Source organism: Chelon labrosus, assembly GCF_963514085.1.
Source record: "Chelon labrosus genome assembly, chromosome: 16".
Taxonomy (NCBI): domain Eukaryota; kingdom Metazoa; phylum Chordata; class Actinopteri; order Mugiliformes; family Mugilidae; genus Chelon; species Chelon labrosus.
This window is the reverse complement of record NC_140349.1, coordinates 26219234-26244018: the sequence shown is the minus strand read 5'-3', so window position 1 is coordinate 26244018 and position 24785 is coordinate 26219234. Positions and strand designations below refer to the sequence as shown.

Here is a 24785-nt window from a genome sequence, read left to right as displayed (position 1 = left end):
AGACTTGGTTTTAGGGCAAAGGTTACAATTAGGTTATGGTTAGGGTAAGGGACTAGGGAAATCAGTATGTCAATGAATGTCCTGACAAAGATAGCAATACTGTGAGTGTACAGGTTCAAGTTGAGGGACTGTTCACACAAATCTGTTTCACAGAGACTCGCCTCCTTTTTATGGTCAAAAAAGCCCCATAACATAAATTATGAATCTTTAGGGCGATGACTTGGTTTACAGTTAGGGTAAGGTTAGTAATTTTAGGGCAAGGGTTACTGTCGTACAAGTAGTGATTATGGCATGGGTAAGAAATAAGATCCAGGAAATGAATATAGAGTTAGTCATTGTATTGTCCTCTGAACTACTAGAAACACAACTTTATGTGAGTGTACAGACCCTACACACTGCATATTATGTGTGTGCATGAATGTAATTCTCTAAACAATAATAAGGCATTAAAATACATATAATACCATATCATCCTTGCTTTTATATGTCCCTCAAGGAGAATACATGAAATGTGTTCTAAAAAACCTAAAACTATGCAAACAAAGCACTGCAATTAAGACTTATATTTAATGTCTAAAGCAGAAGTAGACCTTAATAAAACCAAATACCACACAACCAAGGAAACAGATCCAGACACAGAGTACAATCAGAAGGAGATGTGCTTGTGTGTTACTTTGGATAAAGGCTAAATATAAGGCTCTCCAAACAATGGATGGTTAGCTCAGAGCCGACTACCGGCTGTTTGAAATGTGTGTGCTAAGACTATTTTTCTAAGCATGCTCGGCCATACCTTTGAACCAACAAGATTGTAGAGCCACTGGATTGTCTCAGGGTGGCCAATTACACCGTTCATCCCGTCCACATATAGCATAATCTGTCCCAGGGCTGAGAAAGAGGGTGGAGAAGGAAAGGATGTGAACGGATATAGAATGATAGCTCAGCCCCTATAATAAAATACAAGCACCAAATGGTAACTTTGTACAGAACAGTATTTGTAAATAAAAGATCAGTGCAGAGAAAATGGTCAAGGAACAGAGCTATTGTTTCTTACATTACAGAAAAAGCATATCATGAGCTTAATGTGTAAAACTGATGTTTTTCCTTTGCTACAAAGTATGTACAGTATATGCTGTGGTTGTGCTGAATAATATTCATGCTCAGTGCTTATTTTTACAAATCAATGTGCTTATAAATTAATTAAAAAGTAATAATAAATTAATTATGTACTATATGTATTTCCTACTTACCTAATCAGGACGATAACATTACATTTTATCACTGATAAATGACTATTACATGCATTTTCCGGTAAATATTGTTGTCTAATCCTCAAACCAAATAACCCCTAACTAATTCAAGTGAGTGAGTATTTGACATCGACCTCTTGCTGAAGCTTTCATCTGTTGCTGTACATCACAGCACAGCACAGATTACATTACCTAAACCAAGGCTCCAAGTGAAAGTCAATCACATTAATTATTTCACCACATGTTGAATCTGTTGAGCTGTTGAGCTTTCTGCAGTTCACACACAATGTAAGCATGAGGAGAGATACTCGGCTCCTTCACGTGGAAACATTTTAACAATATATGGATTGTGAAGAGCAAACATGTGAGACTGCAACAGAGAAGAATGTAGGAGAGGTGGCTGATGTCATCTGCCCTGTAGTGCATTTACTGTAACTGAGTTTACATCTGCCAAGCACCCAGATCAAATGAGCAGTCTAAACACTAACTTTAATACGGCCATGTCCCTTTAAGTGTTCTTTTTCAAATTAGCCTAATAAATCCATGAAGTTAAACAAAATTCACACATGTTCCAACATCCCAGTAGACAGACCACAGACAGACCACAGTAGAAAGCAGAAAGTCGATGAATTTGCCAAAAGCTACTGAAATGAAGATATGACCCACAATTTTGAAGTTAAGTCTCTTTGCCTGTTACACAATGATCCCATTCTTTCTACTTGGAACCCATTACTGCAAATCTTGTATTTTTGAATGGGTTAGATGGTTAAACTTATAACCTAATATGTTATAAAAGACTAAGGTGTCATGATACCTTGCCATATGGCCATGTTGTGCATTATTTGTGTGACGTGGTCTCTTTGCTTTATCAAACTGAGGAAGGACTGTATCACATACAAAAGTGAAAGAGAAAGAACTGTGAGTTCCCACAGCTTATTATTTTATTTTACATGAATTACTTTGTATTTGACAATACACGTGTCATATTATGGAGAGACAGACGAAAGAGGTGTCTTGTGAAACAACACAAAATAGAAATACCATCATCATCATGATCATACAGATTTTAAATATGTGACAGACAAAATATTAATATATATTGTATGTGGTCTACATTAGTTGTTATATTGTTTACTTCTGACTGAAGGACTTTTAGTCTCTACAGCTTCTCTGCCTCTTTGTTTCCTGTGACGTATCACTGAAGACAAGGAAATGCTCTTTCATTTTAATGATGAAGCTGCATTTATGAGTCATCCTTGGATGAATACTAAAGAGTTTTTCAACACGTCTCAACAAGCAGTACAGAAGAGAAGTACCTCATTTCGTTACATGCTACATAAAGGTTTGCAAAAAGAGTTCACATTGTGAAGAAGAAAAAGAATCTCTGTTATATGCCTTCATACATTTTAAATTATATTTGGCATTGTGGTGTTTTTGTGTCTGCGCTCGGTCACGCTTCAGAATCTGCCGGATGCTGCGGTGTGTCAGAGGATGCATTGCATTACACCCGAAGTGAAAATGAAAGTCAATTTTCATTACTTTTGCCACACAGCTGAACAAGGAAGTTTATACGCACTGAGTTCGAGAAGGAAAGACGAGCAACGCTACAAGATATACTTCGACGATGAATTTTGACACAGATTTGAAATTTGAAATTTTATCTTCACTTCTTGGACACGTCATAAAACCTTATGATCAGAAAAAAAAATATAGGAAAGGAGCAGATATTGTATCTATTGATGAATTTCATCTCAATACAATCATTGGGACACATAGAGCTTATGCAAAGAGACTTTTCATCGACAAGGAAGATTTTTTTGACCCACAGTATGACTGCGACTTCACTAATCTCTCTGACTCAGCTGAGTTTACAAGAGGAGACGAGAATTACGAGCGACCAAAAGGTTGGTACCGCATGGCCCTAAAAGTCAGGGGCAAATATCCCGATGGAGATGCCTGGCTGGGACCCAGTGGATGGAGGCGTCACTCTGCACCTGGAGAATGGCCTGTTTCATATCATGGAACAAGCTTAGATGGAGCCAAAGGAATCATTCGGAGCAACTACAAAGCAGGTGTCAGAGCTATGTATGGAAGAGGAATCTATTCAACACCAGATATACGTGTTGCTGAGAAAGAGGAGTATGCCAAGACTTTCACATCAAAAATAACGGAGAAAAGTTACAAAGTGATCCTGCAAAATCGAATCAATCCAGCACAGAGAAAGATTTGCCGAAGACAAGACTACTGGCTCATTCATGTTGATGAAAGTGCATCTGTCGAGGAGGAGAAACGCATAGTGGAGAACTCTATTCGACCCTACGGCATTCTGATTAAGGAATTAAATGACGAGGATGGTCATGAATATGACTGTGCCAATGATGATGATGATGATAGCCACAATGAGGATGATGATGATGATGATGATGAGGATGATGAGGGTGAAGATAATGAGGATGATGATGATGGTGACGGCAGTCATTATGATTATGGTGATGGTGACGGCGATGACGTAGATGTTGATGACAATGATGATGACAGTTACAATGATGATGGCAAAGGGGGCTATGTCTATGGCGATAACACTGATGATGATGATAATGGCGATGGCAGTCACAATGACGATGGCGATTACAATGATGATGGGAATGGCAGTGACACTGATGCTGATGACAATGACAGTGACAATGACGATGGTGATGGTGACTATGATGTTGATGGTGATGGCGATTATAAGGATGATGGTGATTACAATGATGATGGGAATGGCAGTGACACTGATGCTGATGACAATGACAGTGACAATGACGATGGTGATGGTGACTATGATGTTGATGGTGATGGCGATTATAAGGATGATGGTGATTACAATGATGATGGGAATGGCAGTGACACTGATGCTGATGCTGATGCTGATGACAATGACAGTGACAAAGACAATGGTGATGGCGATAACATTGATGTTGATGACGCTGAGGATGACAATTACTATGACGAAGGTGATGGCGATTATAATGACGGTGATGGCAATGACATTGATGTTGATGACAACGTGGATGACAGTTACTATGACGATGGTGATGGCGATGATGAGGATGATGAGGGGGATGATAATGAGGATGATGATGACGGTGACGGCAGTCATTATGATTATGGTGATGGTGTTGGCGATGACGTAGATGTTGATGACAATGATGATGACAGTTACAATGATGATGGCAAAGGGGGCTATGTCTATGGCGATAACACTGATGATGATGATAATGGCGATGGCAGTCACAATGACGAAGGCGATTACAATGATGATGGGAATGGCAGTGACACTGATGCTGATGACAATGACAGTGACAATGACGATGGTGATGGTGACTATGATGTTGATGGTGATGGCGATTATAAGGATGATGGTGATTACAATGATGATGGGAATGGCAGTGACACTGATGCTGATGACAATGACAGTGACAATGACGATGGTGATGGTGACTATGATGTTGATGGTGATGGCGATTATAAGGATGATGGTGATTACAATGATGATGGGAATGGCAGTGACACTGATGCTGATGCTGATGCTGATGACAATGACAGTGACAAAGACAATGGTGATGGCGATAACATTGATGTTGATGACGCTGAGGATGACAATTACTATGACGAAGGTGATGGCGATTATAATGACGGTGATGGCAATGACATTGATGTTGATGACAACGTGGATGACAGTTACTATGACGATGGTGATGGCGATGATGAGGATGATGAGGGGGATGATAATGAGGATGATGATGACGGTGACGGCAGTCATTATGATTATGGTGATGGTGTTGGCGATGACGTAGATGTTGATGACAATGATGATGACAGTTACAATGATGATGGCAAAGGGGGCTATGTCTATGGCGATAACACTGATGATGATGATAATGGCGATGACAGTCACAATGACGAAGGCGATTACAATGATGATGGGAATGGCAGTGACACTGATGTTGATGACAATGACAGTGACAATGACGATGGTGATGGTGACTATGATGTTGATGGTGATGGCGATTATAAGGATGATGGTGATTACAATGATGATGGGAATGGCAGTGACACTGATTCTGATGCTGATGACAATGACAGTGACAGTGACAATGACGATGGTGATGGTGATTATAATGACAATGGTGATGGCGATAACATTGATGTTGATGACGCTGAGGATGACAATTACTATGACGAAGGTGATGGCGATTATAATGACGGTGATGGTGATGACATTGATGTTGATGACAACGTGGATGACAGTTACTATGACGATGGTGATGGCGATTATAATGACGATGGTGATGGACGTGACAATGACTATGATGACAATGACGATGACATTTACAATAACCATGGCGGGGACATTGAGGATGATGATGGCGACTACAACGGTGAAAATTACAATGGCAGTTACAGTGGCAGTGAAGACGATGATGCCTGGAGTTGAGAACTTGTGATGACGTTGCTATTTCTCTGTTGCTCAGGGATTAAATTCTATTTTAAAGTATTATATGAACAGTATTGGTCCAAAGCTCTGTAATACATAATCAATAACACACATGCATTCACATTTCATGTGCCACAGGACTTTGCTTTGGATTCTAGCATGTATTAGTCTTTCATTTAGTAATTTAAAGGATCTGGCAAGCGTTTCTGTTTTTAAGTTTTGTCTTTCTCACAGATAAAAAAAGGGTGGGGTTAATTCCAAAAAGGTTATGAAACAGGTTGATCAACCACAGTTGATGAATCCGGTTAGTTGACTTTCATGTTAACCCCTTAATGACTGTTTCCTAAGAAGTTTTGTTTCCTACTGTCACAGACATACTGATACAAATTGTGTAATTAAGAAACCGTGGGGAAAGCCCTGAGACTTTTCAATGCCACAGTAATTTCTTTCTCGCCATTTAATTAATATGGTTCCATTGTTACATCTGACATTTGCTGCTGTATATAAAGAAATGTAGTTCTCATCTCATTAATGTTCCATTGATGCTGAGGTGTTGTAAGATTTGCTGCAGTTACTGACAACTTTTTAACTTTTGTCTGACACAGATCAGAGGTGTGTCTTGTGCTGTACAAAACAACAAAAACACAAACCTCATAATACAAATGAAGTGAAGAAAATGGGGATGTCTGCACAAACATGTGTTTATAATACCATCTGAGATGGCATGGTTTGAATCCTTATGACAGACAGAACATTAGAAAACAGTAATAATGCAGAAATACTTTGATTTTCAAACCTTATATTTCAACTGTATTATCAGATGTACACTATATTGCCAACAGTATTCACTCACCCATCCGAATAACTGAATTCAGGTGTTCCAATCACTTCCATGTCCACAGGTGTATAAAATCAAGCACCTAGGGATGCAGACTGCTTCTATAAACTGTGAAAGAATGGGTCACTGTCAGGGGCTCAGTGCAACAGTGGAAGCGATTGGGAACGACAGCAACTTAGCCACAAAGTGGCGGGCCACGTAAAATGGGGTCAGCAGATGTTGAGGTGCATAGTACGCAGAGGTAGCCAACTTTCTGCAGAGTCAGACCCCCAAACTTCATGTGGAACTTCAGATTAGCTCAAGAACAGTGTGTAGAGAGCTTCATGGAATGGGTTTGCATGGCCAATACATCATCCAAGCCATACATCACTAAGTGCAATGCATAGCATCGGATACAGTGGTGTAAAGCACGCCGCCACTGCACTCTAGAGCAGTGAAGACGGGTTCTCTGGAGTGATGAATCATGCTTCACCATCTGGCAATCTGGTGGACGAATCTGGCGGTTGCCAGGAGAACGATTCTTGTCTGACTGCATTGTGCCAAGTGTGAAGTTTGGTGGAGGGGGGATTATGGTGTGGGGTTGTTTTTCAGGAGCTGGGCTTGGCCCCTTAGTTCCAGTGAAAGGAACTCTGAATGCTTCAGCATACCAAGAGATTTTGGACAATTCCAGGCTCCCAACTTTGTGGGAACAGTTTGGGGATGGCACCTTCCTGAGCGAAGACTGCGAGCAAGGTCTTCTCATCGAACAAATGCGCTTGTGGAAGAATGGTCAAAAATTTCCATAAACAGAGTTGAAGCTGTTATAGCTGCAGGGTGAGCCAACGTCAAATTAAACCCTATGGATTAAGAATGGGACGTCACTTAAGTTCATATGCGTAAAAAGGCAGATAAGCAAATACTTTTGGCAATATAGTGTATATGTGGACTACATGAGTTTTCCTTCTAACGGATCGAGCTTTCAACTACATATTTACAAAAGCAGTCTTTGCAACTTTGTTGCCTGTATCCTCCAGTGGTTCATAAGCCAACTAATGTAATTCAAGTGAATACTCTTTTTTTCTATTCTTTTTACTCTTTTTGTAAATTTGTAATTGTAATTTTGGCAAGAACATTAAAGAGGTATCTAATGTGCTAAATTGTTGCTGAATTGCTCAGTTATACATTACAAGAAATTATAGATTATATTCTATGTTACGTGACAGGCAGGGTCAGGGGGCAGAATTCATGTTGTATGTGTGTTTTCCCTTCTGTTCTCCTCTTCCTCTCCTCCTTTTCACTCCTCAGGTGTACTCAATCCAGTTGGCCTACAGCTGTGGATTACACCTGGCCAATCACCCCAGGTTCCAGTATAAAACAACCGTGCCTGCAGTGACGTTCGCTATTCTCTGCCTGCCTGCATTGTTGGTTTCGTGTTTTGTGCAATACTTCGTTTAGTAAACTTCGTAGTTAAAAAGTATAGGTTTGTGGAGTGAGTAAGTGTGATTAGGTAAGTTTGGAGTACTCTATACATTTTCTCATTCACGTAGTACTTCTTGTATATACACACTAGGTTTTAGGGTTGGTGCCACTTTTGTATTTATTTTTGTTAAGCTCCATTTATAGATAAGTGAGTCAGGTTTTTGTTTGTATTTTGTTTCAGTTGTAGCCTCAGTATAGGCCTAGTTTTGTTGTATGTTTTTATGATTGTCTGGCACAACCACACCGTCTCACACTCCTCCACAATTGTGTTTTTGTATTAGTAGTGTTGCTTGATTAATAAAGCATTTTTCTTTTCTTCCCCACACAAACTCTGGCATCATTTATTTAGATTGCTGTGTTTATGTCTCCTTGCCTTTAAAACATCTCAGGAGTTGTAACATCTACAATAAAAAAACATAGACGAATTAGACTTCAGAGAGTTTAAATGTATTAAAATTTATTTACGCATCTATAGTAATTATAATATAATTGTTATACATCTATTTTAGTCCTATTATGAAAAAAAAAGGTTGTGTAGTATTAGTAATAGTATTATTAAAATAATTTTAATTGTGTTTTGGTACAATTACTTAGACACACACTTGCATGCACACACCCAACACACAAGATTATAATAAATGTAAATCTTACGATATGTGTTCTGTGATTACATTCACACATAGCGTCTTCCGCTTAACGTCCCTTGTAAATAGAAAATGTATCTAGCTGTGATTGTATTTGACTGTGGCCATCAGAGGGAGACCTCACCTCTTAATATGTAGTTCTGGTAGTTCTGGTCAGCTTCTGCTCCCACCTTGATGAGACATGTCAGACCTTCTGCCATCACGAACTCATGTACCAGGTCTTTGTCATCCTGAGGTAAACAGGCCGAGAGAGTTAGCATAGAATATGTTGTATTTATTGTATTATACTCATTGTGCCAACAACCAGAACCACACATCCCTTCTGAATTATATTCATCTATTTAAATTGCATTCTCTTTTGTTACCAGATGGTGTCAGTAATGTGGAAGAATAGGATTGAAATTGACAGCACATAAACTTCAACACTGAACAAACATTTTGTTGCGTTTGAAATATCATCACTTACAGCAATAACAAAACTAAAAGTATGATGACCATACTTTGTATTTGTGCTGCCAGTGCATTAAGATGCACTATCAAGTTCAGCTGTAATATACTGCCTGGCCAAAACAAAAGTCTCCACCAAAAAAAAGGTCACACACTCTAATATTTTGTTGGAGCGCCTATAACTTTGATTACAGCATGCGTTCGCTGTGCCATTGTTATGATAAGGTTCTGCAATGTTACAAGATTTATTTCCATCCAGTGTCGCATTCATCCCAGAGATTTTCAATGGGGTTAAGGTCTGGACTCTGTGGTGGCCAATCCACGTGTGAAAATTATGTCTCATGCTCTTTCACAATTCGCTCACTCTTTCACAATTTGAGCCCCATGAATCCTGTCATTGTCATCTTGGAATATGCCCGTGACATCAGTGAAGAAAACATCCATTGATGGAATAACCTGGTCATTCAGTATATTCAGGTAGTCAGCTGACCTCATTCTTTGGACACATAATGTTGCTGAACCGAGACCTGACCAACTGCAGCAACCCCTGATCATAGCACTGCCCCCACAGGCTTGTACAGTAGACACTAGGCATGATGGAGGCATCACTTCATCTGCCTCTCTTCTTACCCTGATGCCCCCATCACTCTGGAACAGGGTAAATCTGGACTCATCAGACCACATGACCTTCTTCCATTGCTCCAGAGTCCAATCGTTATGCTCCCTAACAAATTGAAACTTTTTTTCCCCAGTTAGCCTCACTGATTAGAGGTTTTCTTAAGGCTACATAGCTGTTCAGTCCCAATCCCTTGAGTTCCTTTAGTATTGTACATGTGGAAATGCTCTTACTTTCACTATTAAACATAGCCCTGAGTTCTACTGTTATTTTTCTTCGATTTGAAGACCAAACGTTTAAGTGTTTGCTGATCACAATCAATCGGGATTTTTTTCCAAACATACTTCTTCTTTGAAGACGATGGTTTCCCACTATCCTTCCAGTTTTTAATAATACGTTGGACAGTTCTTAACCCAATTTCAGTAGTTTCTACAATCTCCTTTGATGTTTTCTCTGCTTGATCCATGCCAATGATTTGACCCTTCTCAAACAGACTAACATCTTTTCCATGACCACAGGATGTGTCTTTAGACATGGTTGTTAAGAAATGAGAAGCTACTCATTGCATCAGTTGGGGTTAAATAACTTGTTGCCAGCTGAAAGATAATCATCCATGCAGTTATTATCCAATAGGGGGCTTGTACCTATTTGCTTAATCCATGTGGTGAATTTTTTTTTTTGGCCAGGCAGAGCATTTTCAAGAGAAGCATCAGTTTTATTAACTTCATAGCTGCACTAGTTAAACAGCTTGTCGTCATGTTGCTTTTTGGTTTGCTGAAGCATTGTGTTTCTATATATGAATGCTTTTGTGTGTTTGTGATCCAGAACAAAAGGCCTTGGTTTTTTAAATGACTGACTCCTCTCATCTTAAAATAAAAGATTCACACACAAACATGAATAAAAACATCCACCCACAGACACACACACACACACAGACCGACACACATAGAGAGATGGAGAGAGAAATGCCACGTTGATGGAGATACTGTCATCACAGAAGCGCACAGGGGCCACAATAACCAACTGCACTCAGCAAAAACAAACTGACAGTAATTGCATGTGAAAAATGTGTATGTGTGTGTGTGTGTGTGTGTGTGTGTGTGTGTTACCTGAAATATTTGCTTCAGAGAAAACAGTGCCCTTCTCAAGTCACGTCCATTGGAGTTATACAGTCTTTCTGCAAAGAGAGAGACACAGAAATGGTTGTAAAACAGAACAACAACCTGATAAACCCCTTTAAACACAATCTTGATGCCTCGTGTTTGCCTGCACACCTTTCATCCCTTGCCACCCTTCATATTTTTCATTGTGATGAGGTGATCAATAAAACCTAAAATGAGTCTCAGCTGTGCAACTTGCACAACTAAATAATGTGTGAGTAACGCTGCAAGTTGATGGAACCCATCACACCACATGCCTCTAATCACCTGAGGCAGGCACTTCATCACACACTTTCGCCGTGTCCTCACACACAGTGCAACACATGCATGATCTCTCTCACACACAAACAGGCACACACACGTTTCGGTGGTGATTAGAGCCGTATTGGAATGTTAATGAGTGGCTGGCAGGGCTTCAACATTGAGGTATTCAGGTCACGACACGGAAGCCACTCGGAACCAACGGCTAGCTCGTATACCATGACACTGATGCTTGGATTGTTGTTTCATTTTTTAATTTTTCATTCTATTTTCAGTGAAACAGAGAGGAGGGAAAATGGAGAATGTGTTTGTAGTTTAACCACCTTTAGTCACATCCCATTTCAGTTATTAGTCCTTGTTATTATTCATGTCCATTCTCTTTTTATATATTAACCATTTTCCCCAGTCCATTATGTAGCATTCTTCCTTCATTTTTAGGTAATATGTAAGATTTTGCAGATCCAGTAGTTCAGTCTTGAGCCAGTTCTTAGCAATGGCTCTCTTTCCAGCCACAAGAAGAATTTTAACCAGGTAATGATCCCCTTGCACATCTCCTTCCAAATGATCAAGATACAAAACAAGACAACTTCTAGTAATCACATATCCCAATACTTCAGAAAGAACTGAATTAAGTTGAACCTGGAATGCTTGAATCTTTGTACATTTCCAGAAGATGTGTGTATGGTCTTGTTAAAATAATCTCTCCTTTATAAATATCTAAATGCATCCTGGTTTGTTAAATTCATGCTTTTAAGTAATTGTGCCTATAGCTGTAATTCCTTTTTCCGGCCAGTGTTTAAATCTAGAGCAGAATTTAGATTTTTTTTAAAATCCATTTTAATAGTTCTTTGCCAAGTTTGAAATGTTTATTATAGAGTGCCATATACCTAAAGTAAAAGATATCATTGGGTTGAGATCTTCCTCTTTTGTTATATAATCTGGATTCTCTGTTTCTCCAATACTTGTTTGAATCAGATATTTAAATAGTTATGATTACACAACAATTAATCCAATTGAGCAGCGCAAAAATATTCTTTCAGATTAGGAAGTGACATTACCCATTGTCTTTAGGCAGTTGTAGTGTGGTATAACGTATTCTTGGACATTTACCTTCCCATATGGGTTATGCTTTTATCCCACTCTAAAAATTCTGCTTATATTTATTGGTGATGATAACAGATGTGGCAAGACATTCATCGTTATTACATTTATCCTGTCAGTTAATCCCAGTGGGTAGGCGTTCCATCTATCTATATCTTTCTTTATTTTGTTGTTTATATTTTCAAAATCTCTTTGATATAATTTGGTATGATTTTCGGTTATGCTTATACCCAGATATTGTTTTATTTATTCCCCATTTTTGGTTTATGGTTTGGTGTACAGTTAAACATGAGAAGTTAGGTTTTGAGTATATTAGCTTCCTAACCAAAGTATAAACCATATTGTACAAGCATTTCCGTAAGGTGCATGAAAGAGTTGGATTTTTTGGATAAATCATTATTTCGTCTGCAAACAGATGAACAGATATGTTGTAGTTTATGGATATCTATCCCTGCTTTTGGCGTGTCCTGTCTAATCATTTGGGCTACTGGCTCGATGTAAAGCGCAAACAAAGTTGGACTAAGACAAAAGCTTATGAATGCTGGTAAATTGTCTTTTTTTAAATTTTATGAATAATGTGCAACGTTCGTGAATCTGCTCTTCACAAACCTTTGATCTTCATCTATCAGGTACAAATGTTTGGAGCCTATTTGATATGATTGGATTGTGTCTCTACTTGGTGTCTTATTTGATTTTAATTTCCAGATTTCTTTTTGTATTTCATCCATTGTTATCTTTGTTGTCATATGGCCATTTTGTTTTGTGCCAAGTGAGGACAAATCCAAAGACAAAAAAAAGGTTTTTCATATCATTTCGATTTTTGAAGTCACTGGTTGAAGTTCTTTACAATATTCTCTAAAACATTTTTTCACTTTGTTTTGTTTCATGTAGTAGCTAATTGGTTTTTGGATTCTGCATTTTATTGACTGCAGTTTGTGCCTGTTGCTTCCGTAATCGTCTCGCTAACAGTTTCATCAGTCTGGGTCCAGATTAGTAGTAGCTTTGTTTTATATAGCGCACTATTGTTTCTGCTTCACATAAAAGTAAGTCATGGATTTTCTTCTTTCACATTGTTCATCTGTTGCTGTATTTTAGCTCTATTTTACTTTAATGTTTTTGTTCCAATGGTCTCAGTTCAGCTAAATGCATATTATATTGTTTTACTCTCTCTAAGGGTACATGTAGTTGCTATTAATTTGCTCTACAACTGACTGATCATAGTGCCATTTTCAAATGATATATCTGTGGCTCCAATCCAACAGTTTGTTATTGTATCTCTATTTTCACTTTGTATAAAAAAAATAATCAATTCTGGAATAAACCAAGTATGCTGATGAGTAATGACTATAGTCTCTCTGCAGGGGGTGCAATTCTCTCCACATGCTGAAGAAATTATTTTCATCCCAAGAGTTTTTCACCAGTTTTTGTGATAGATGTCTTCTGTCTCTGTACCCAGCTCTTTGTCCATAATCACATTAAGATCTCCTCCACATACAACTTCTGCTTGTAATGCAATGATATCAAATACAAATCTAAGTAATTAGTTATTGTTTTCAGGTGGAGCATATATATTCACTAATGTTATTGTTATGTTGTGTGTGATCACTTACCCCTTTCATTATTATGTATCAACCCTCTTGGTCTTTGGTACTCAAATGTAATTGCATTAGAAATTAATATTACAAGTCCTCTTTTTCGAGTATTGGTATGTGAGCTGTATTAGGTATTTTTGAATCAAAATCTCTTAAATATTTCGTGGTGTGCTTTTGATAGATGGGTTTCTTGCAGGAAGTCTATCTGTGTCTTTTCCTTTTAAGCTTAGTCATGATGTTGGCTCTTTTGACTTGGGTTACCAAGGCCATTAACATTCAAAGGCATGAGCTTAATTTCTTTGTATGTAGTATCCATAAGCCTTCTTAGTTTATGTACAATAACAATTTAGAATATATTTTAACTATACACAAAAACAAGACATCCATAAAGAGGTGCCAGCAACTCTCTCCTAACATACTGGTAAAATTCCTCTTTTACTTTAGGTGGGGAATATCTTTCACCAAAAGGGTACCCCATCTAGTAATGAGATTTAACCCACAAAGAATTAATATGCCCATACAAGTCCTTGCGGTTGCTTACAGTGTGACTCCAGCCAACTTCTTTTTCATCTATACCCCTCTAAGGAAGGCGGTGTTCATCATTAAGCTTCATCCAGTGGGTTTAGTTCTTCATATCTATGCGTAGGTCAGTATATGTTGGACTTGGGCCAAACTGAAACACAAAAGTACTCATCAAATTTTAATTTTAAAAATTAAAATTTAATATTTTAAATCACTGGTTGCCTGTTCTGAGCTGCCATAAGTCTTTACTCAGCTGGGCCAGTGGATGAGCATCTTGTTAAGAGGTGTCTGGAAATGCCTTCTCTCTTTAATATCTTCTTAATGCTTGCTTTACATTGTTGCAGCATCCTCGTTAAATAGGTATGATCAAAATACACGTAGTCGGCTTGTGGGAGCTCCTTGCTTATCCAGCTACAGGCACTGGCTCAAATCCCAATAGACAGGTAGAAATGTTTTAGGGTGGAATGAATAAAACCAGTCTCCTCTAAACACTGTGGATTGAAGCACCTTTTTAACAGTTTCAATTGTTCACCTCCTGTATATGCAAATATTTGCATTTGAATGCTACATAGTTCCACTGAAAGCATAATACAACATAAATAATTTTCTTAAGTGCTCTGCATTAAGCTCTGTTTGGTTGAGTGTCCATACTGTACATTTGTGCATATGAACAGTTGTGGATCAGCTGAGTGACAGCAGGGGGTTTGGGAACCGATGTGTGTAAATCCAGAGTTTGAGTGTTTATGACAAATCCTTTAGTCCCCAAGGATAATGGGGGGAGGGGGGCAGGGCAGTTGTGTAAGGGCAGGGAAGGACAGAGTATACACCAACCTAATGTGGACCCAAAGTGGGCTAGTCTGGTAACGGAGTCGTCCGGTCTGCCCTGATGTCTGGAGCTCAACAGTAAAGGTTGCTAAGCTAGACAAGGCTAACCCAAGGCCAGGGTCAAAATCATTATCATTCCGCACACAGACGAAGAATTACAGGCCTGTCTGTCCTTCCATCTGCAAGACCGTTTCTCTGGGATCAGTACTGGCATTCATGAAATACATCTGTGACAGTCTACAGTAGAGATAATCAAATCTGGGAAGGTCATCAGGCCATCCAAATTTCTAAATTGGTGTTAAGAGGCATTAACTCACCAAAAAAAGCTAATAACATGTTAGGAGAAAAAAAGAGAAAAGAGTATTCATACAGTACATACAAAGTAATCCAAGTAGATAGTCTGATGACTTTCTGGTTCTCGTTTCTCTACCTTTCCCTGGAAATCAAGTGGCCACTTAATGATGCACACAACACTCCGTCTGCCCCTTGAGTGTCATGGTTCATTTAGACGATCACGTTTGTGTTCTTCATCTGGCTCTGAGTGGTGCTGTCAGGGTAACCTTTCCCAAACGTCTGCTGTGCATCAGGAGCATGTCAGCGGCAGTGATAAGGCATAAACTTGGCTTTATTTATTCTGGTCTACCTCTATTGATGCAGTTAGATCTAAGGGTAGGTGTGAGGTCATTTTGTTTCGAAAGCCTGGTCTTAAATTGACATTCTTTCATTTCTTCTCACTAAAACACTGAGAATTCTTGACACTGAGAGAATTCTTACACAGGTGAAACAACAGCCTCTTACAAACCCATTACAGCATTAATGTTGTCAATGGTAATACCCTATAATCACCTGATAGTTGATAGGCTAGTCAACGTAATTATCCTTCTACTCCAGAGAAAATGGAATTTGACATGCCAAATAATCAATAGACCATTTTCCTCTTGGCACAAACTGATCCAGCTGTCTTAACAATGCAGGAACAAGCTAGAGAAAATTCAAACATTAATCACTCTCTCTTTCAGCCGTCTTGGCTGAACAACACTGCTTCAGTGCCTGCATCTCCCCAAGGAATTTTTTAAAAAACAGCTAAACACAAATTATGAACATAACACATCTTAATTAGATGCCCTCCACTGGTCTGTGTAACGTGTTGGTAACAAAAAGCAAAAGTACAATAGCAAAATCATAATTTTTTAAAGGGAAGTTTTGCTGTACACGTGTCTTTTACTGGTCATTCTCTTTTTTCCTGGCTCTAGACTTTATTATTGTCACAAGAAACGCTAAAACCCTCACTGGGATGTGTCATTGTGGCTTGTGTGTGACCATATGTAAGCCAGTGCCTGTGTTTGCTGCGTGCAGACAGACAGATGAAGGAAAGACAGAAAGGCACATTTCATTTATAGGTTCGCTTGGAGTTTTACAGTTTTGTTTTGGAGTACTTGCAGTTCTCATCCACACTGTTCCACCATGACCTCACATGCACTGCAATATGTCAGTCTTAACGAGACGTTTAGCACCATATTCTGTCTTCAAATCATAATTTTCTCAGAGTAAGGAGAAAGTCCACAAGCAGTTGTTTCTACTTGTGCCCTTGCCCTTAAGGATGTTAAACAACACACCTGGAGCTTGGTTTATACTGTATGGTTCATGATGACTTAGACACCAAAAATGAGTCCCAAATTTATATAATAAGATTTTATCTACCATCTATCACGAATCATCTGTTTATCATTTAATAATTGTCAAAGATTCCCACAGAAAACGTGTATTTATATGTAGGCACTGTGCCACCTAAGGATACCACCTTAACATATCGTTAACATCTTGTGATATATAGGTGCCAGCTAGCTAGACTAGGCTCTTTTGGCTTAGAGCTCAAATGTTGCCAATGCATTGGCTGTTAGACATAAAAAAGTTGGATGTTTCAAACATACTGCCTTAGATTATTCTTGGTGCAGTTCAACCTGCCTATAAAAAGCAAAACCTGGCAACAGACTAGAACAGAACTTGTTGTTGTGTTGTGATGTTACCATCTCTGATCAAGTAGAAGCGGCCTCTGGGAGAATTTGAGTCAGAAAATATGCTTTCCAACATTCTTACTGCTCATCTGTGGATACTTCTGGAAAAGAAGCACTGTTCTGCCTCCATGTGTGGAGTTAACTAGAAAAAAGAGCTCCAGGTGTGATTTTTGCTGTGACCATGCTTAGGAGACTTCTGACGAAAGAGCAGTCAAGGATTACGGCACAAAAACAATAAAGGAAACCTTAGCTGCAGCTGTCAAAAGACACTTCACAATTCCAGAATGCTCAGTGTGTTACTGGCTTAAGTAGTTTCTCTGTTTTAGATATAAATAACATCAGTGTGTTGCAGAGGTGATAAAGGAGCAAACCTAATGTGTTGCAAGTTATTCTTAGAAATGTAATGTTAATAACTCACTTACCGCAATGTAAGCACTTGCACTTCTGCTTAGCCTGACAAACATCATACAGCATAAAGAATCAATTGAATTTCCCTATTCATTTGTTTCAAATTATAGTAGCTAGTGTAATGGAAAAGCCTGTTTGTGATTATCCCACGTGTATGGGAGTGTCGCCTACAGTGAAACAGGGATTCCCCCAGTGCCCAGACTGTATGTTAAGTCGTTCAGGAGTGGTCAAATCCCTGCCTCTTCATACCTAATAAGATTAGTGCTGTGACCCTTCAGCTTTGACTAATGCCTCAACATTTGCTGAACCATTTACATACCTCCAAACACAAAACACACAGGTCATCGTCACTAGGCTCAATCCACTGCTATTACACTCACTGTATTTTTTTGCACTTGCTACAAAATCGGAGCATCCTCAAGTCTAATTCTGATAGCTGAGCTGGCCTTAGCAAAGGGCATCAACAATCTACCACCACCCTGCCTAATCCTCAGACTTAACAGGAAAGATAGCTCAGCAGATATTTATTAAAGGCGACCTAGATAAAAACAATAATATGAGGAGCAAACTGTGCCAGTTAACAAGAAAACAAAGTGAAAAGACAAACCAAAACAATCATAAGAATCTATTAGGATATCTACATCTCAAACACATTGATTGGCATTAACAAACCCTATTGGTCACTAAGAGTTATGGTTTTATAGGACACAGCTGTACTGACTGGGTTTCACCCTCGCCACTATCGTTTTTGCCACAGTAGACAATGTTTAGTCACAAGAAAAACTCTAAAAACCCATGGACGACCAGGACTTTTTGAGTTCCTGAGATTTTTCTCAGAATGTACCAAACTGCTGTCAAGTTTTGGCCACGCATAACATTTCTTCAACCTCTCTGAAGGATGGTCTGTTTTTACTTTTTATTAAAGAGCTGTAATTCCTAAACCCTTCCTCCAGTTTTGATGTGAACACCCATAAACTGAAGCCAGTAATCTACACTTTAAGCCCATCTTGATTATATAACTGTATCTTGAATATGGTTTGGTAAACAGCTAAAATAACAAAACTTGTATCAGTATCCAAATATATATGGATTAACTGTATTTGTCACCCAAAGCAGCCATATCCTAAATTACTCATAACTTTTTTCCCCCGACCAGGCTTAACATGTTTATGTCCACTGTGAAGTTGGGCAATTTAATATGGAGGTTTGTTAGGATTCCCTTGCTTTTGGAACCGGTCCCAAGTGGCCATTTGTGGAACTGCTTTTGGCACTTCTGTGGTGGTTTCATTTTTCAGGGGAGGTTGGTGCTTATTGGTAAAATGTCAGTGCTGTTTTCACAGCTTGTTTCTGCTGTCCCTAAGTGGTTACAGGTCATGTAGTGCATGATCTAAGAATTAGAGCCCAGTAGCTCCGAAATAATAACTACAAAGCATTTTCAAAACTTGAACTGTGAACTCTTAATTACAGGATTAATTCCCAATAGCAGAATTGAATTGAAAATAGTTGATGTATAAAAACAGCCCAGTCTCTCCTTGATAGTTTGTGAAATAGTCACAGAACTGGATAGTGTCCACTGACAGAAATGATCCTGTTTTGTGACACAGACCACAACTTTGAATATAACACAGATATGCATGAATCGGTTGATTCAAATTTGTGACTATTTCACAGTCTGCTGTGCCACTGTGTTGTTATGCAGCATATCAAATAAAACGGCTGGAAATATGCAAAGGAAATATATGACAGCTAACAGGGAAACCAAACACAACGACACAATCAACAACATAACAAATAAAAATGTTCTTCCTCCTCTCCCACAATACAGTGCACACATGTATGAACCTACTCTACTGTATGTGCTTTGACTGGGGGGAATCTTTTCAGTGTGACACATTTTTATTCGGTCACAGGATATTTACAGATAAGCATGTGCTGAGGTCAACCAAGGGTATTATTTTTCAGGATGGTACAACAACTACACAGGCAAGAAAGGGGCGGGTCACAGCTGATAGTCCTGCATTTAGGTCCAGTTATAACCGCTGACTCATGTTTCTCGAGGATTTCATTGCACCCCTAAAAAAAGTCCCCATGCGGCTGTCTGGGCCAATCAGTCAGTTGACTTATAAACTGGGTCTTCAGAGGGATCCAAAATAAAAAAGTGAGAGGAGGATGGGGTGCTGGCACGTTGGGAGCTTGATTTAATGCCAGGAAGTCTTTCCTCCTCTGTGCTGGTATCTAAATATAGGGGTATCAAGTTTCAAGCATACTGTAACAACCCTAGATACTGGGTTCAACCTTTGTTTAGGTCATGCAGTGCACCGTGTGCTGCCTTGTAGGCTTTACATTTAGCTTTCAAAACTGCTTTTAGAGCAGATTTCTGCACATTTTGTGTCAGTACGCACGCGAAAAGGCATATGGGAGGTAGCAACCCCTGTACCGTGCACATCTGTGGAGTGGCATAAATGAATAAATACTTCATCAGTCTGCCACGGACTCATATTTGGACAATAATGCACGACTTCAGTCTCATGTCAAGTGAAATGAAAAGGAAAAGTTGGCAGACAGCGAAGGTCAGACTGCTGAGGACAACTTGGTTATTTTGCAACTGTCTATTTTTTGTCTGTTGGTTTTGGCTTACAGTATGAGTTCTGGATGACGATAGAGGACCATGAACTCAATGTGTGTGTGTGTGTGTGTGTGTGTGAGAGAGAGAGAGAGAGGGAAAGTCATAAAGGGAGGATGAGAACTTCAAGGTTTGAGAAACAAACCTGTACATACACACATTCGCGGGCTAATCAGTGCAATGCCTGAACTCACTTGTGAGTGACTAAAGGCAAACTTTACTGTGATTCCCATAAATCCACCGCTAAGGCAAATGGCGGCTGCAATATCTAACACACTGAAATACAATGCAAACAACATACCCTCACACACTACCCTAGACAGGTCCTGTATAAGATCTCCAGACTGCAACCTTGAACAAAGGACATCAGCTGTGAAAGAAGCTCAAAAGCAGATGTCTTCAGGAAGGAAACTTACTACCACATAAACACGTGCAAACACATAAAAATATACAACACAAATACAGTCCTGTTCATCTCTTGCACACTGCCAGACCACAATATGCCCTGTGCCCTTCACATGCCCCTGGCACCTCGGAAAAACACAAACACAAATATACTCTGCTTTTTCGTTTTAGCAGACTGTGCTACTGCAACAACAAACCCGAGTCCCATGCCAGTTAAAATATTTCTCTATTTTACACGTACAGGCCATGGACAGTAACAACCCATTAATATCATTATATTTTTAAAATATTTCCTCATAGCATTTCTTCTTGTGCCAATTCTGGCCCTCAATGTGACAGCGTACCTGCTGGCTCAATAAGATAACTGCAGCCTGTCTTTCACAGTGTTAATTTAACTGCCAGTGTCTCTCCTTTAACTACCTAGTGTGTTTCACGTTCTTGTTGCAAAAAAAGTTTGCAAATTCTTTAAAATTTTCATTAAGACAGTGTTGCTGTTTAACTGTTATCACTAAAGTCCTCTCATTCAAGTCTTCAATGCTAATGCATGCACTTGACATTATGTCAGTTAGTTGATATGTTACTGCACTTTCTACACTAGTGCATTCTTATTATAGTAGTAACCCGGTTTTTGAAAATTTATTTATCTATCTGTGCAATGCGGAACCCAGACACAAAAGCCAATTGTGGGAAATATTTTGGTGCTCAGTCCCACATACAAATGTGCACGTGTGAAACAAGTGCCCAGTGTGTTCCCTTGCTCCTCCCCCACCCTTTGTCATTCTATCTCACTTACACATTCATTCTCTCTCACTCCTTCTCTCTCTTGCTCTGTGTGTCAATCTCACTTCTCGCACTCAGTCCTGGTGGCATTGTTAATTGACAGGCTTCACTAAGCACGTGCAATGAGACTGTGTCAGAAATAGGACGGAAAGTGTCAAACACGAAAAGTAATTAAATGGAATGAGAGCTTTGTATAGACAACAGTATTTTCTAATTCATTGCAGCGTTGTCCCTTCCAATAAGCACTACTGTATCTAATTACAAGTAATAACACTGAAATACAAAATTGTCATTTAAATGTGGGTTAAAGGCTTTGAAAATAGAAATGCCAATAAACTGTCTTATATAGCAAAAGAGAATATAACAAAGGTCGACATAAAAGAAAAGACAGGCATACAGAGAGTGAGAAAGGCAAACACGGCACAAACAGAACAGCAGACAGAGTGAGTAAACAGAGGTGATACTGGAGGATATGTGCTGCTTGCTGAGTGGATTAGCTGAGTGAAATCTTGCTCTGACTCATACCACACTTGCCTGTTATTATGCACCTCCCTTGTGTGTGAATGCTTGTTGTGTGTTTATGCGAGTGTGTCAGATATTGCCAACACAATGACTGTGACTGTGACTGTATGAAATAAAGTTAGTGAAGTGTTAAAGAGAAAAGGGACTTTATTAGAATGTAGTATAAAGTTAGCAGCTAATGATACAGGTCATGCCAGAAGGCCCCTCAAGTAGTATATTTGGATGTGTGCGTGAGATATACAGAAACAGAGAGAGAGAGAGCGAGAGAGAGAGAGAGACTGTGTGGTTAGCTAAGCAACCACTAGAAATAAACTGAAGAGAAACTACAGTAAAATGAACAATACTACTGAAAGCACAAGTGTATGTTGGGGTTATATGGGGACACGACATATGTTAAAAATAGAAATAGAGTGAGAGTATAGTTTGAATCAAAGCCAATCACTAATCTGAACTGGAAAGACACAATGTATATGAAATCTATAGAAACCTATCATCACCTGTAAGTCAGCAGACCATGAACCTATGACATAACGTTCAGTGCTGTTGGCCTGCTGCTTCAGCTTTGTCTGGCAGGTGCATTTCCTCCTTTCTTTGTTTTTCCCTTGCGATCCCTTCCCTAAGTGATTTACCAGTTCACTGGAAATGATCCCTCTCCACGTCTCTTTCCACACATCCTCTAAACCCATCATCTTCAAAACCCCACGGCTGGATAAGATGCCCAGCCTGCACATTCTCCAGTTTGTGCTCTGGATGTTGAGCTTGTGGCAATTGTAATGTTTTATTGTATTATGTAATAGCTTCAAAATGATTAAAACAGGCTGGCCTGAGGTTTGTGCAGGCACACTTGGGTCCATATATGAACAAGCCCAGACGTTCAGATGAGTGTACACACGTACATACACACATATTGATATATTTGTTTTTTTCTTCTTCCAGTCAGCCCACTGAGGCTTGGGAGAGAAAACCCCAGAGAGCACCATGTTGTGCCACAGCACAAGAGTTGGACTTCTCGCGTTTGTCAGCATAACTACAGCCCAGGGAAAACCCTGCCACATCCACAGAAAACACAAGCTGGAGCTATAGACAGGAACCTCTGCATGCAGTTTTCCTGTATATTATGGCATTGTGTAAGAAGCAGTACAATAAGTAGTAAGCAGAACAATAACTGTTATTGCTAACATCTGAGAGTTTAGTCATAATGTTTTTGTCATTTTTTGTCATTTTGTTTAGAACAGTTCCAAGTCAGTTTGTGCACCTATCATGTTTCAGTTGTATATGCACGCAGCATGATCTATTTACAGAGCTGTAAAAAAAGATATGTTAGTGGCTTTTCTACAACAGTCACTGCTGTAAAGTTATTTCAGTACTTCTACACATCAATCCCTGATGTCTCATCAGCCCATCTCTCCATCTCCCACAGCAGCAACTAAAGCATGACTCATGTGAGTCTCAGCTGCTGGTGAGGGTAGAGGGGAAACTATTTGAGAGATGTTCTCATTACTTCTTTCTCTCCATAAAAATGAGAGGAGGGTTGGTTTTGTTGTTGACTGTAGGTAATGGTGAGACAGTAAAAACAAAACATGGACATATAAACATACATTTGCACGGAAGCTATCATGGTTATGCACGAATGAAACAGACTGAGTGACAGGTCTAAACTTTGCATGCAATTCATAAGCATGGTTAATTATCCCTGTTGACTCAAGTCAGCCAAACGATCATAGGGCACATGAGCCAAAGCCACAGGTGGCTATCAAAACAAAGAGTCAAGATGAGTAGTATGTGAAGCTGAGCTGAGTAAATATAGATGTAGGGAACAGAGCATGCTGGCCGGGAAAAGAAAAGCTTACAGGGGGTTAATGTCTGAATTGAACCAGTAGGAAGATGATAATGGGGACAAAAGGACAATAAACTATGCCAGTTTAAAAAATAGTTGGAGCACGTTGGCTAAGGGTAGCACACAAACAGTATTAGGGGCAGTATGCCAGCAAAACCTTATAATGGGCCTGTTCAGACCTTGCATTAAGATCCAATCTGGGCAATGCGATCATGTAAAAGACAGGTGTGCACTACCAGGATGCATTGAGGTCGCTTTTAAGAGAACCTGTCCTGACCACATTTAGGGGTAGTCTGGGTCGCATGTGTCCACATGTGTCCGCATTTCTTTGGTGGTGTAAACGCAATGCGTCCTGGGTTGCATTAAGACCACCTATACTCAACAGGGGTGCTCCTGCATCTGCACAGTTTTGCCTCACTCATTCAGAAAACACACACGGACGTTATTATAAATGATAGCCTGAAAAGGAAAAAGCAGCAGGAGTGATGTTTGTTCATTTGTAATGAGAGCCAATTAATTATACTCTGTCATTGTAGTAAGAGTTTACAAATGACAAATTACAAAAGTTTCAAATTTTTATCTACAGTACATGAGTGCAATTCTGTGTTATTACTGATGTGATCATGTTGATGTATGAGGAGCTGTGTGTGGTTAAGTTTTGTATTTCCTCATTTACAAATGTTTTTATTTACCTTCATCACCAGAGATTACAAATTGTAATGATAATTGTACAATATAATCTGAGTTTTGTGCAGGTCTAACTAACGTCAGGGTGGAGATCAGTAAATAATGACTTAATATGGAGCACACACATAAAACATCGCTGTTCAGAGTTCTGGAGCAGTGGTAGAGATCCATTAGAAATAACAGCTGTTAGAATATTCTACTGTGCCCCAGGTGATGTTGGGGTTTATTTACATAATGAGTGCAAAACAGAGATCAGATCTGGAGACGCATTTAGAGACGCACGTTAATGCCGGGTCTGAAAACACGCATCTAAAGCT

The 24785-nt window shown here is 39.2% G+C and overlaps 1 protein-coding gene across 2 annotated transcripts in view; it reads right to left on the bottom strand.

Moving 5' to 3' along the window:
* Positions 1-24785, bottom strand: part of fhod3a (formin homology 2 domain containing 3a) — a 61059-nt gene that overhangs the window by 18111 nt on the left and 18163 nt on the right. For both annotated transcript variants that reach the window (XM_084563301.1, XM_084563302.1), the window contains exons 4-6: positions 10840-10907; positions 8792-8897; positions 791-885 (exon numbers count right to left, since the gene is read on the bottom strand). In XM_084563301.1, coding sequence (XP_084419427.1) covers positions 791-885; positions 8792-8897; positions 10840-10907 — 269 coding nt within the window. The remainder of the gene's footprint in view (positions 1-790; positions 886-8791; positions 8898-10839; positions 10908-24785) is intronic.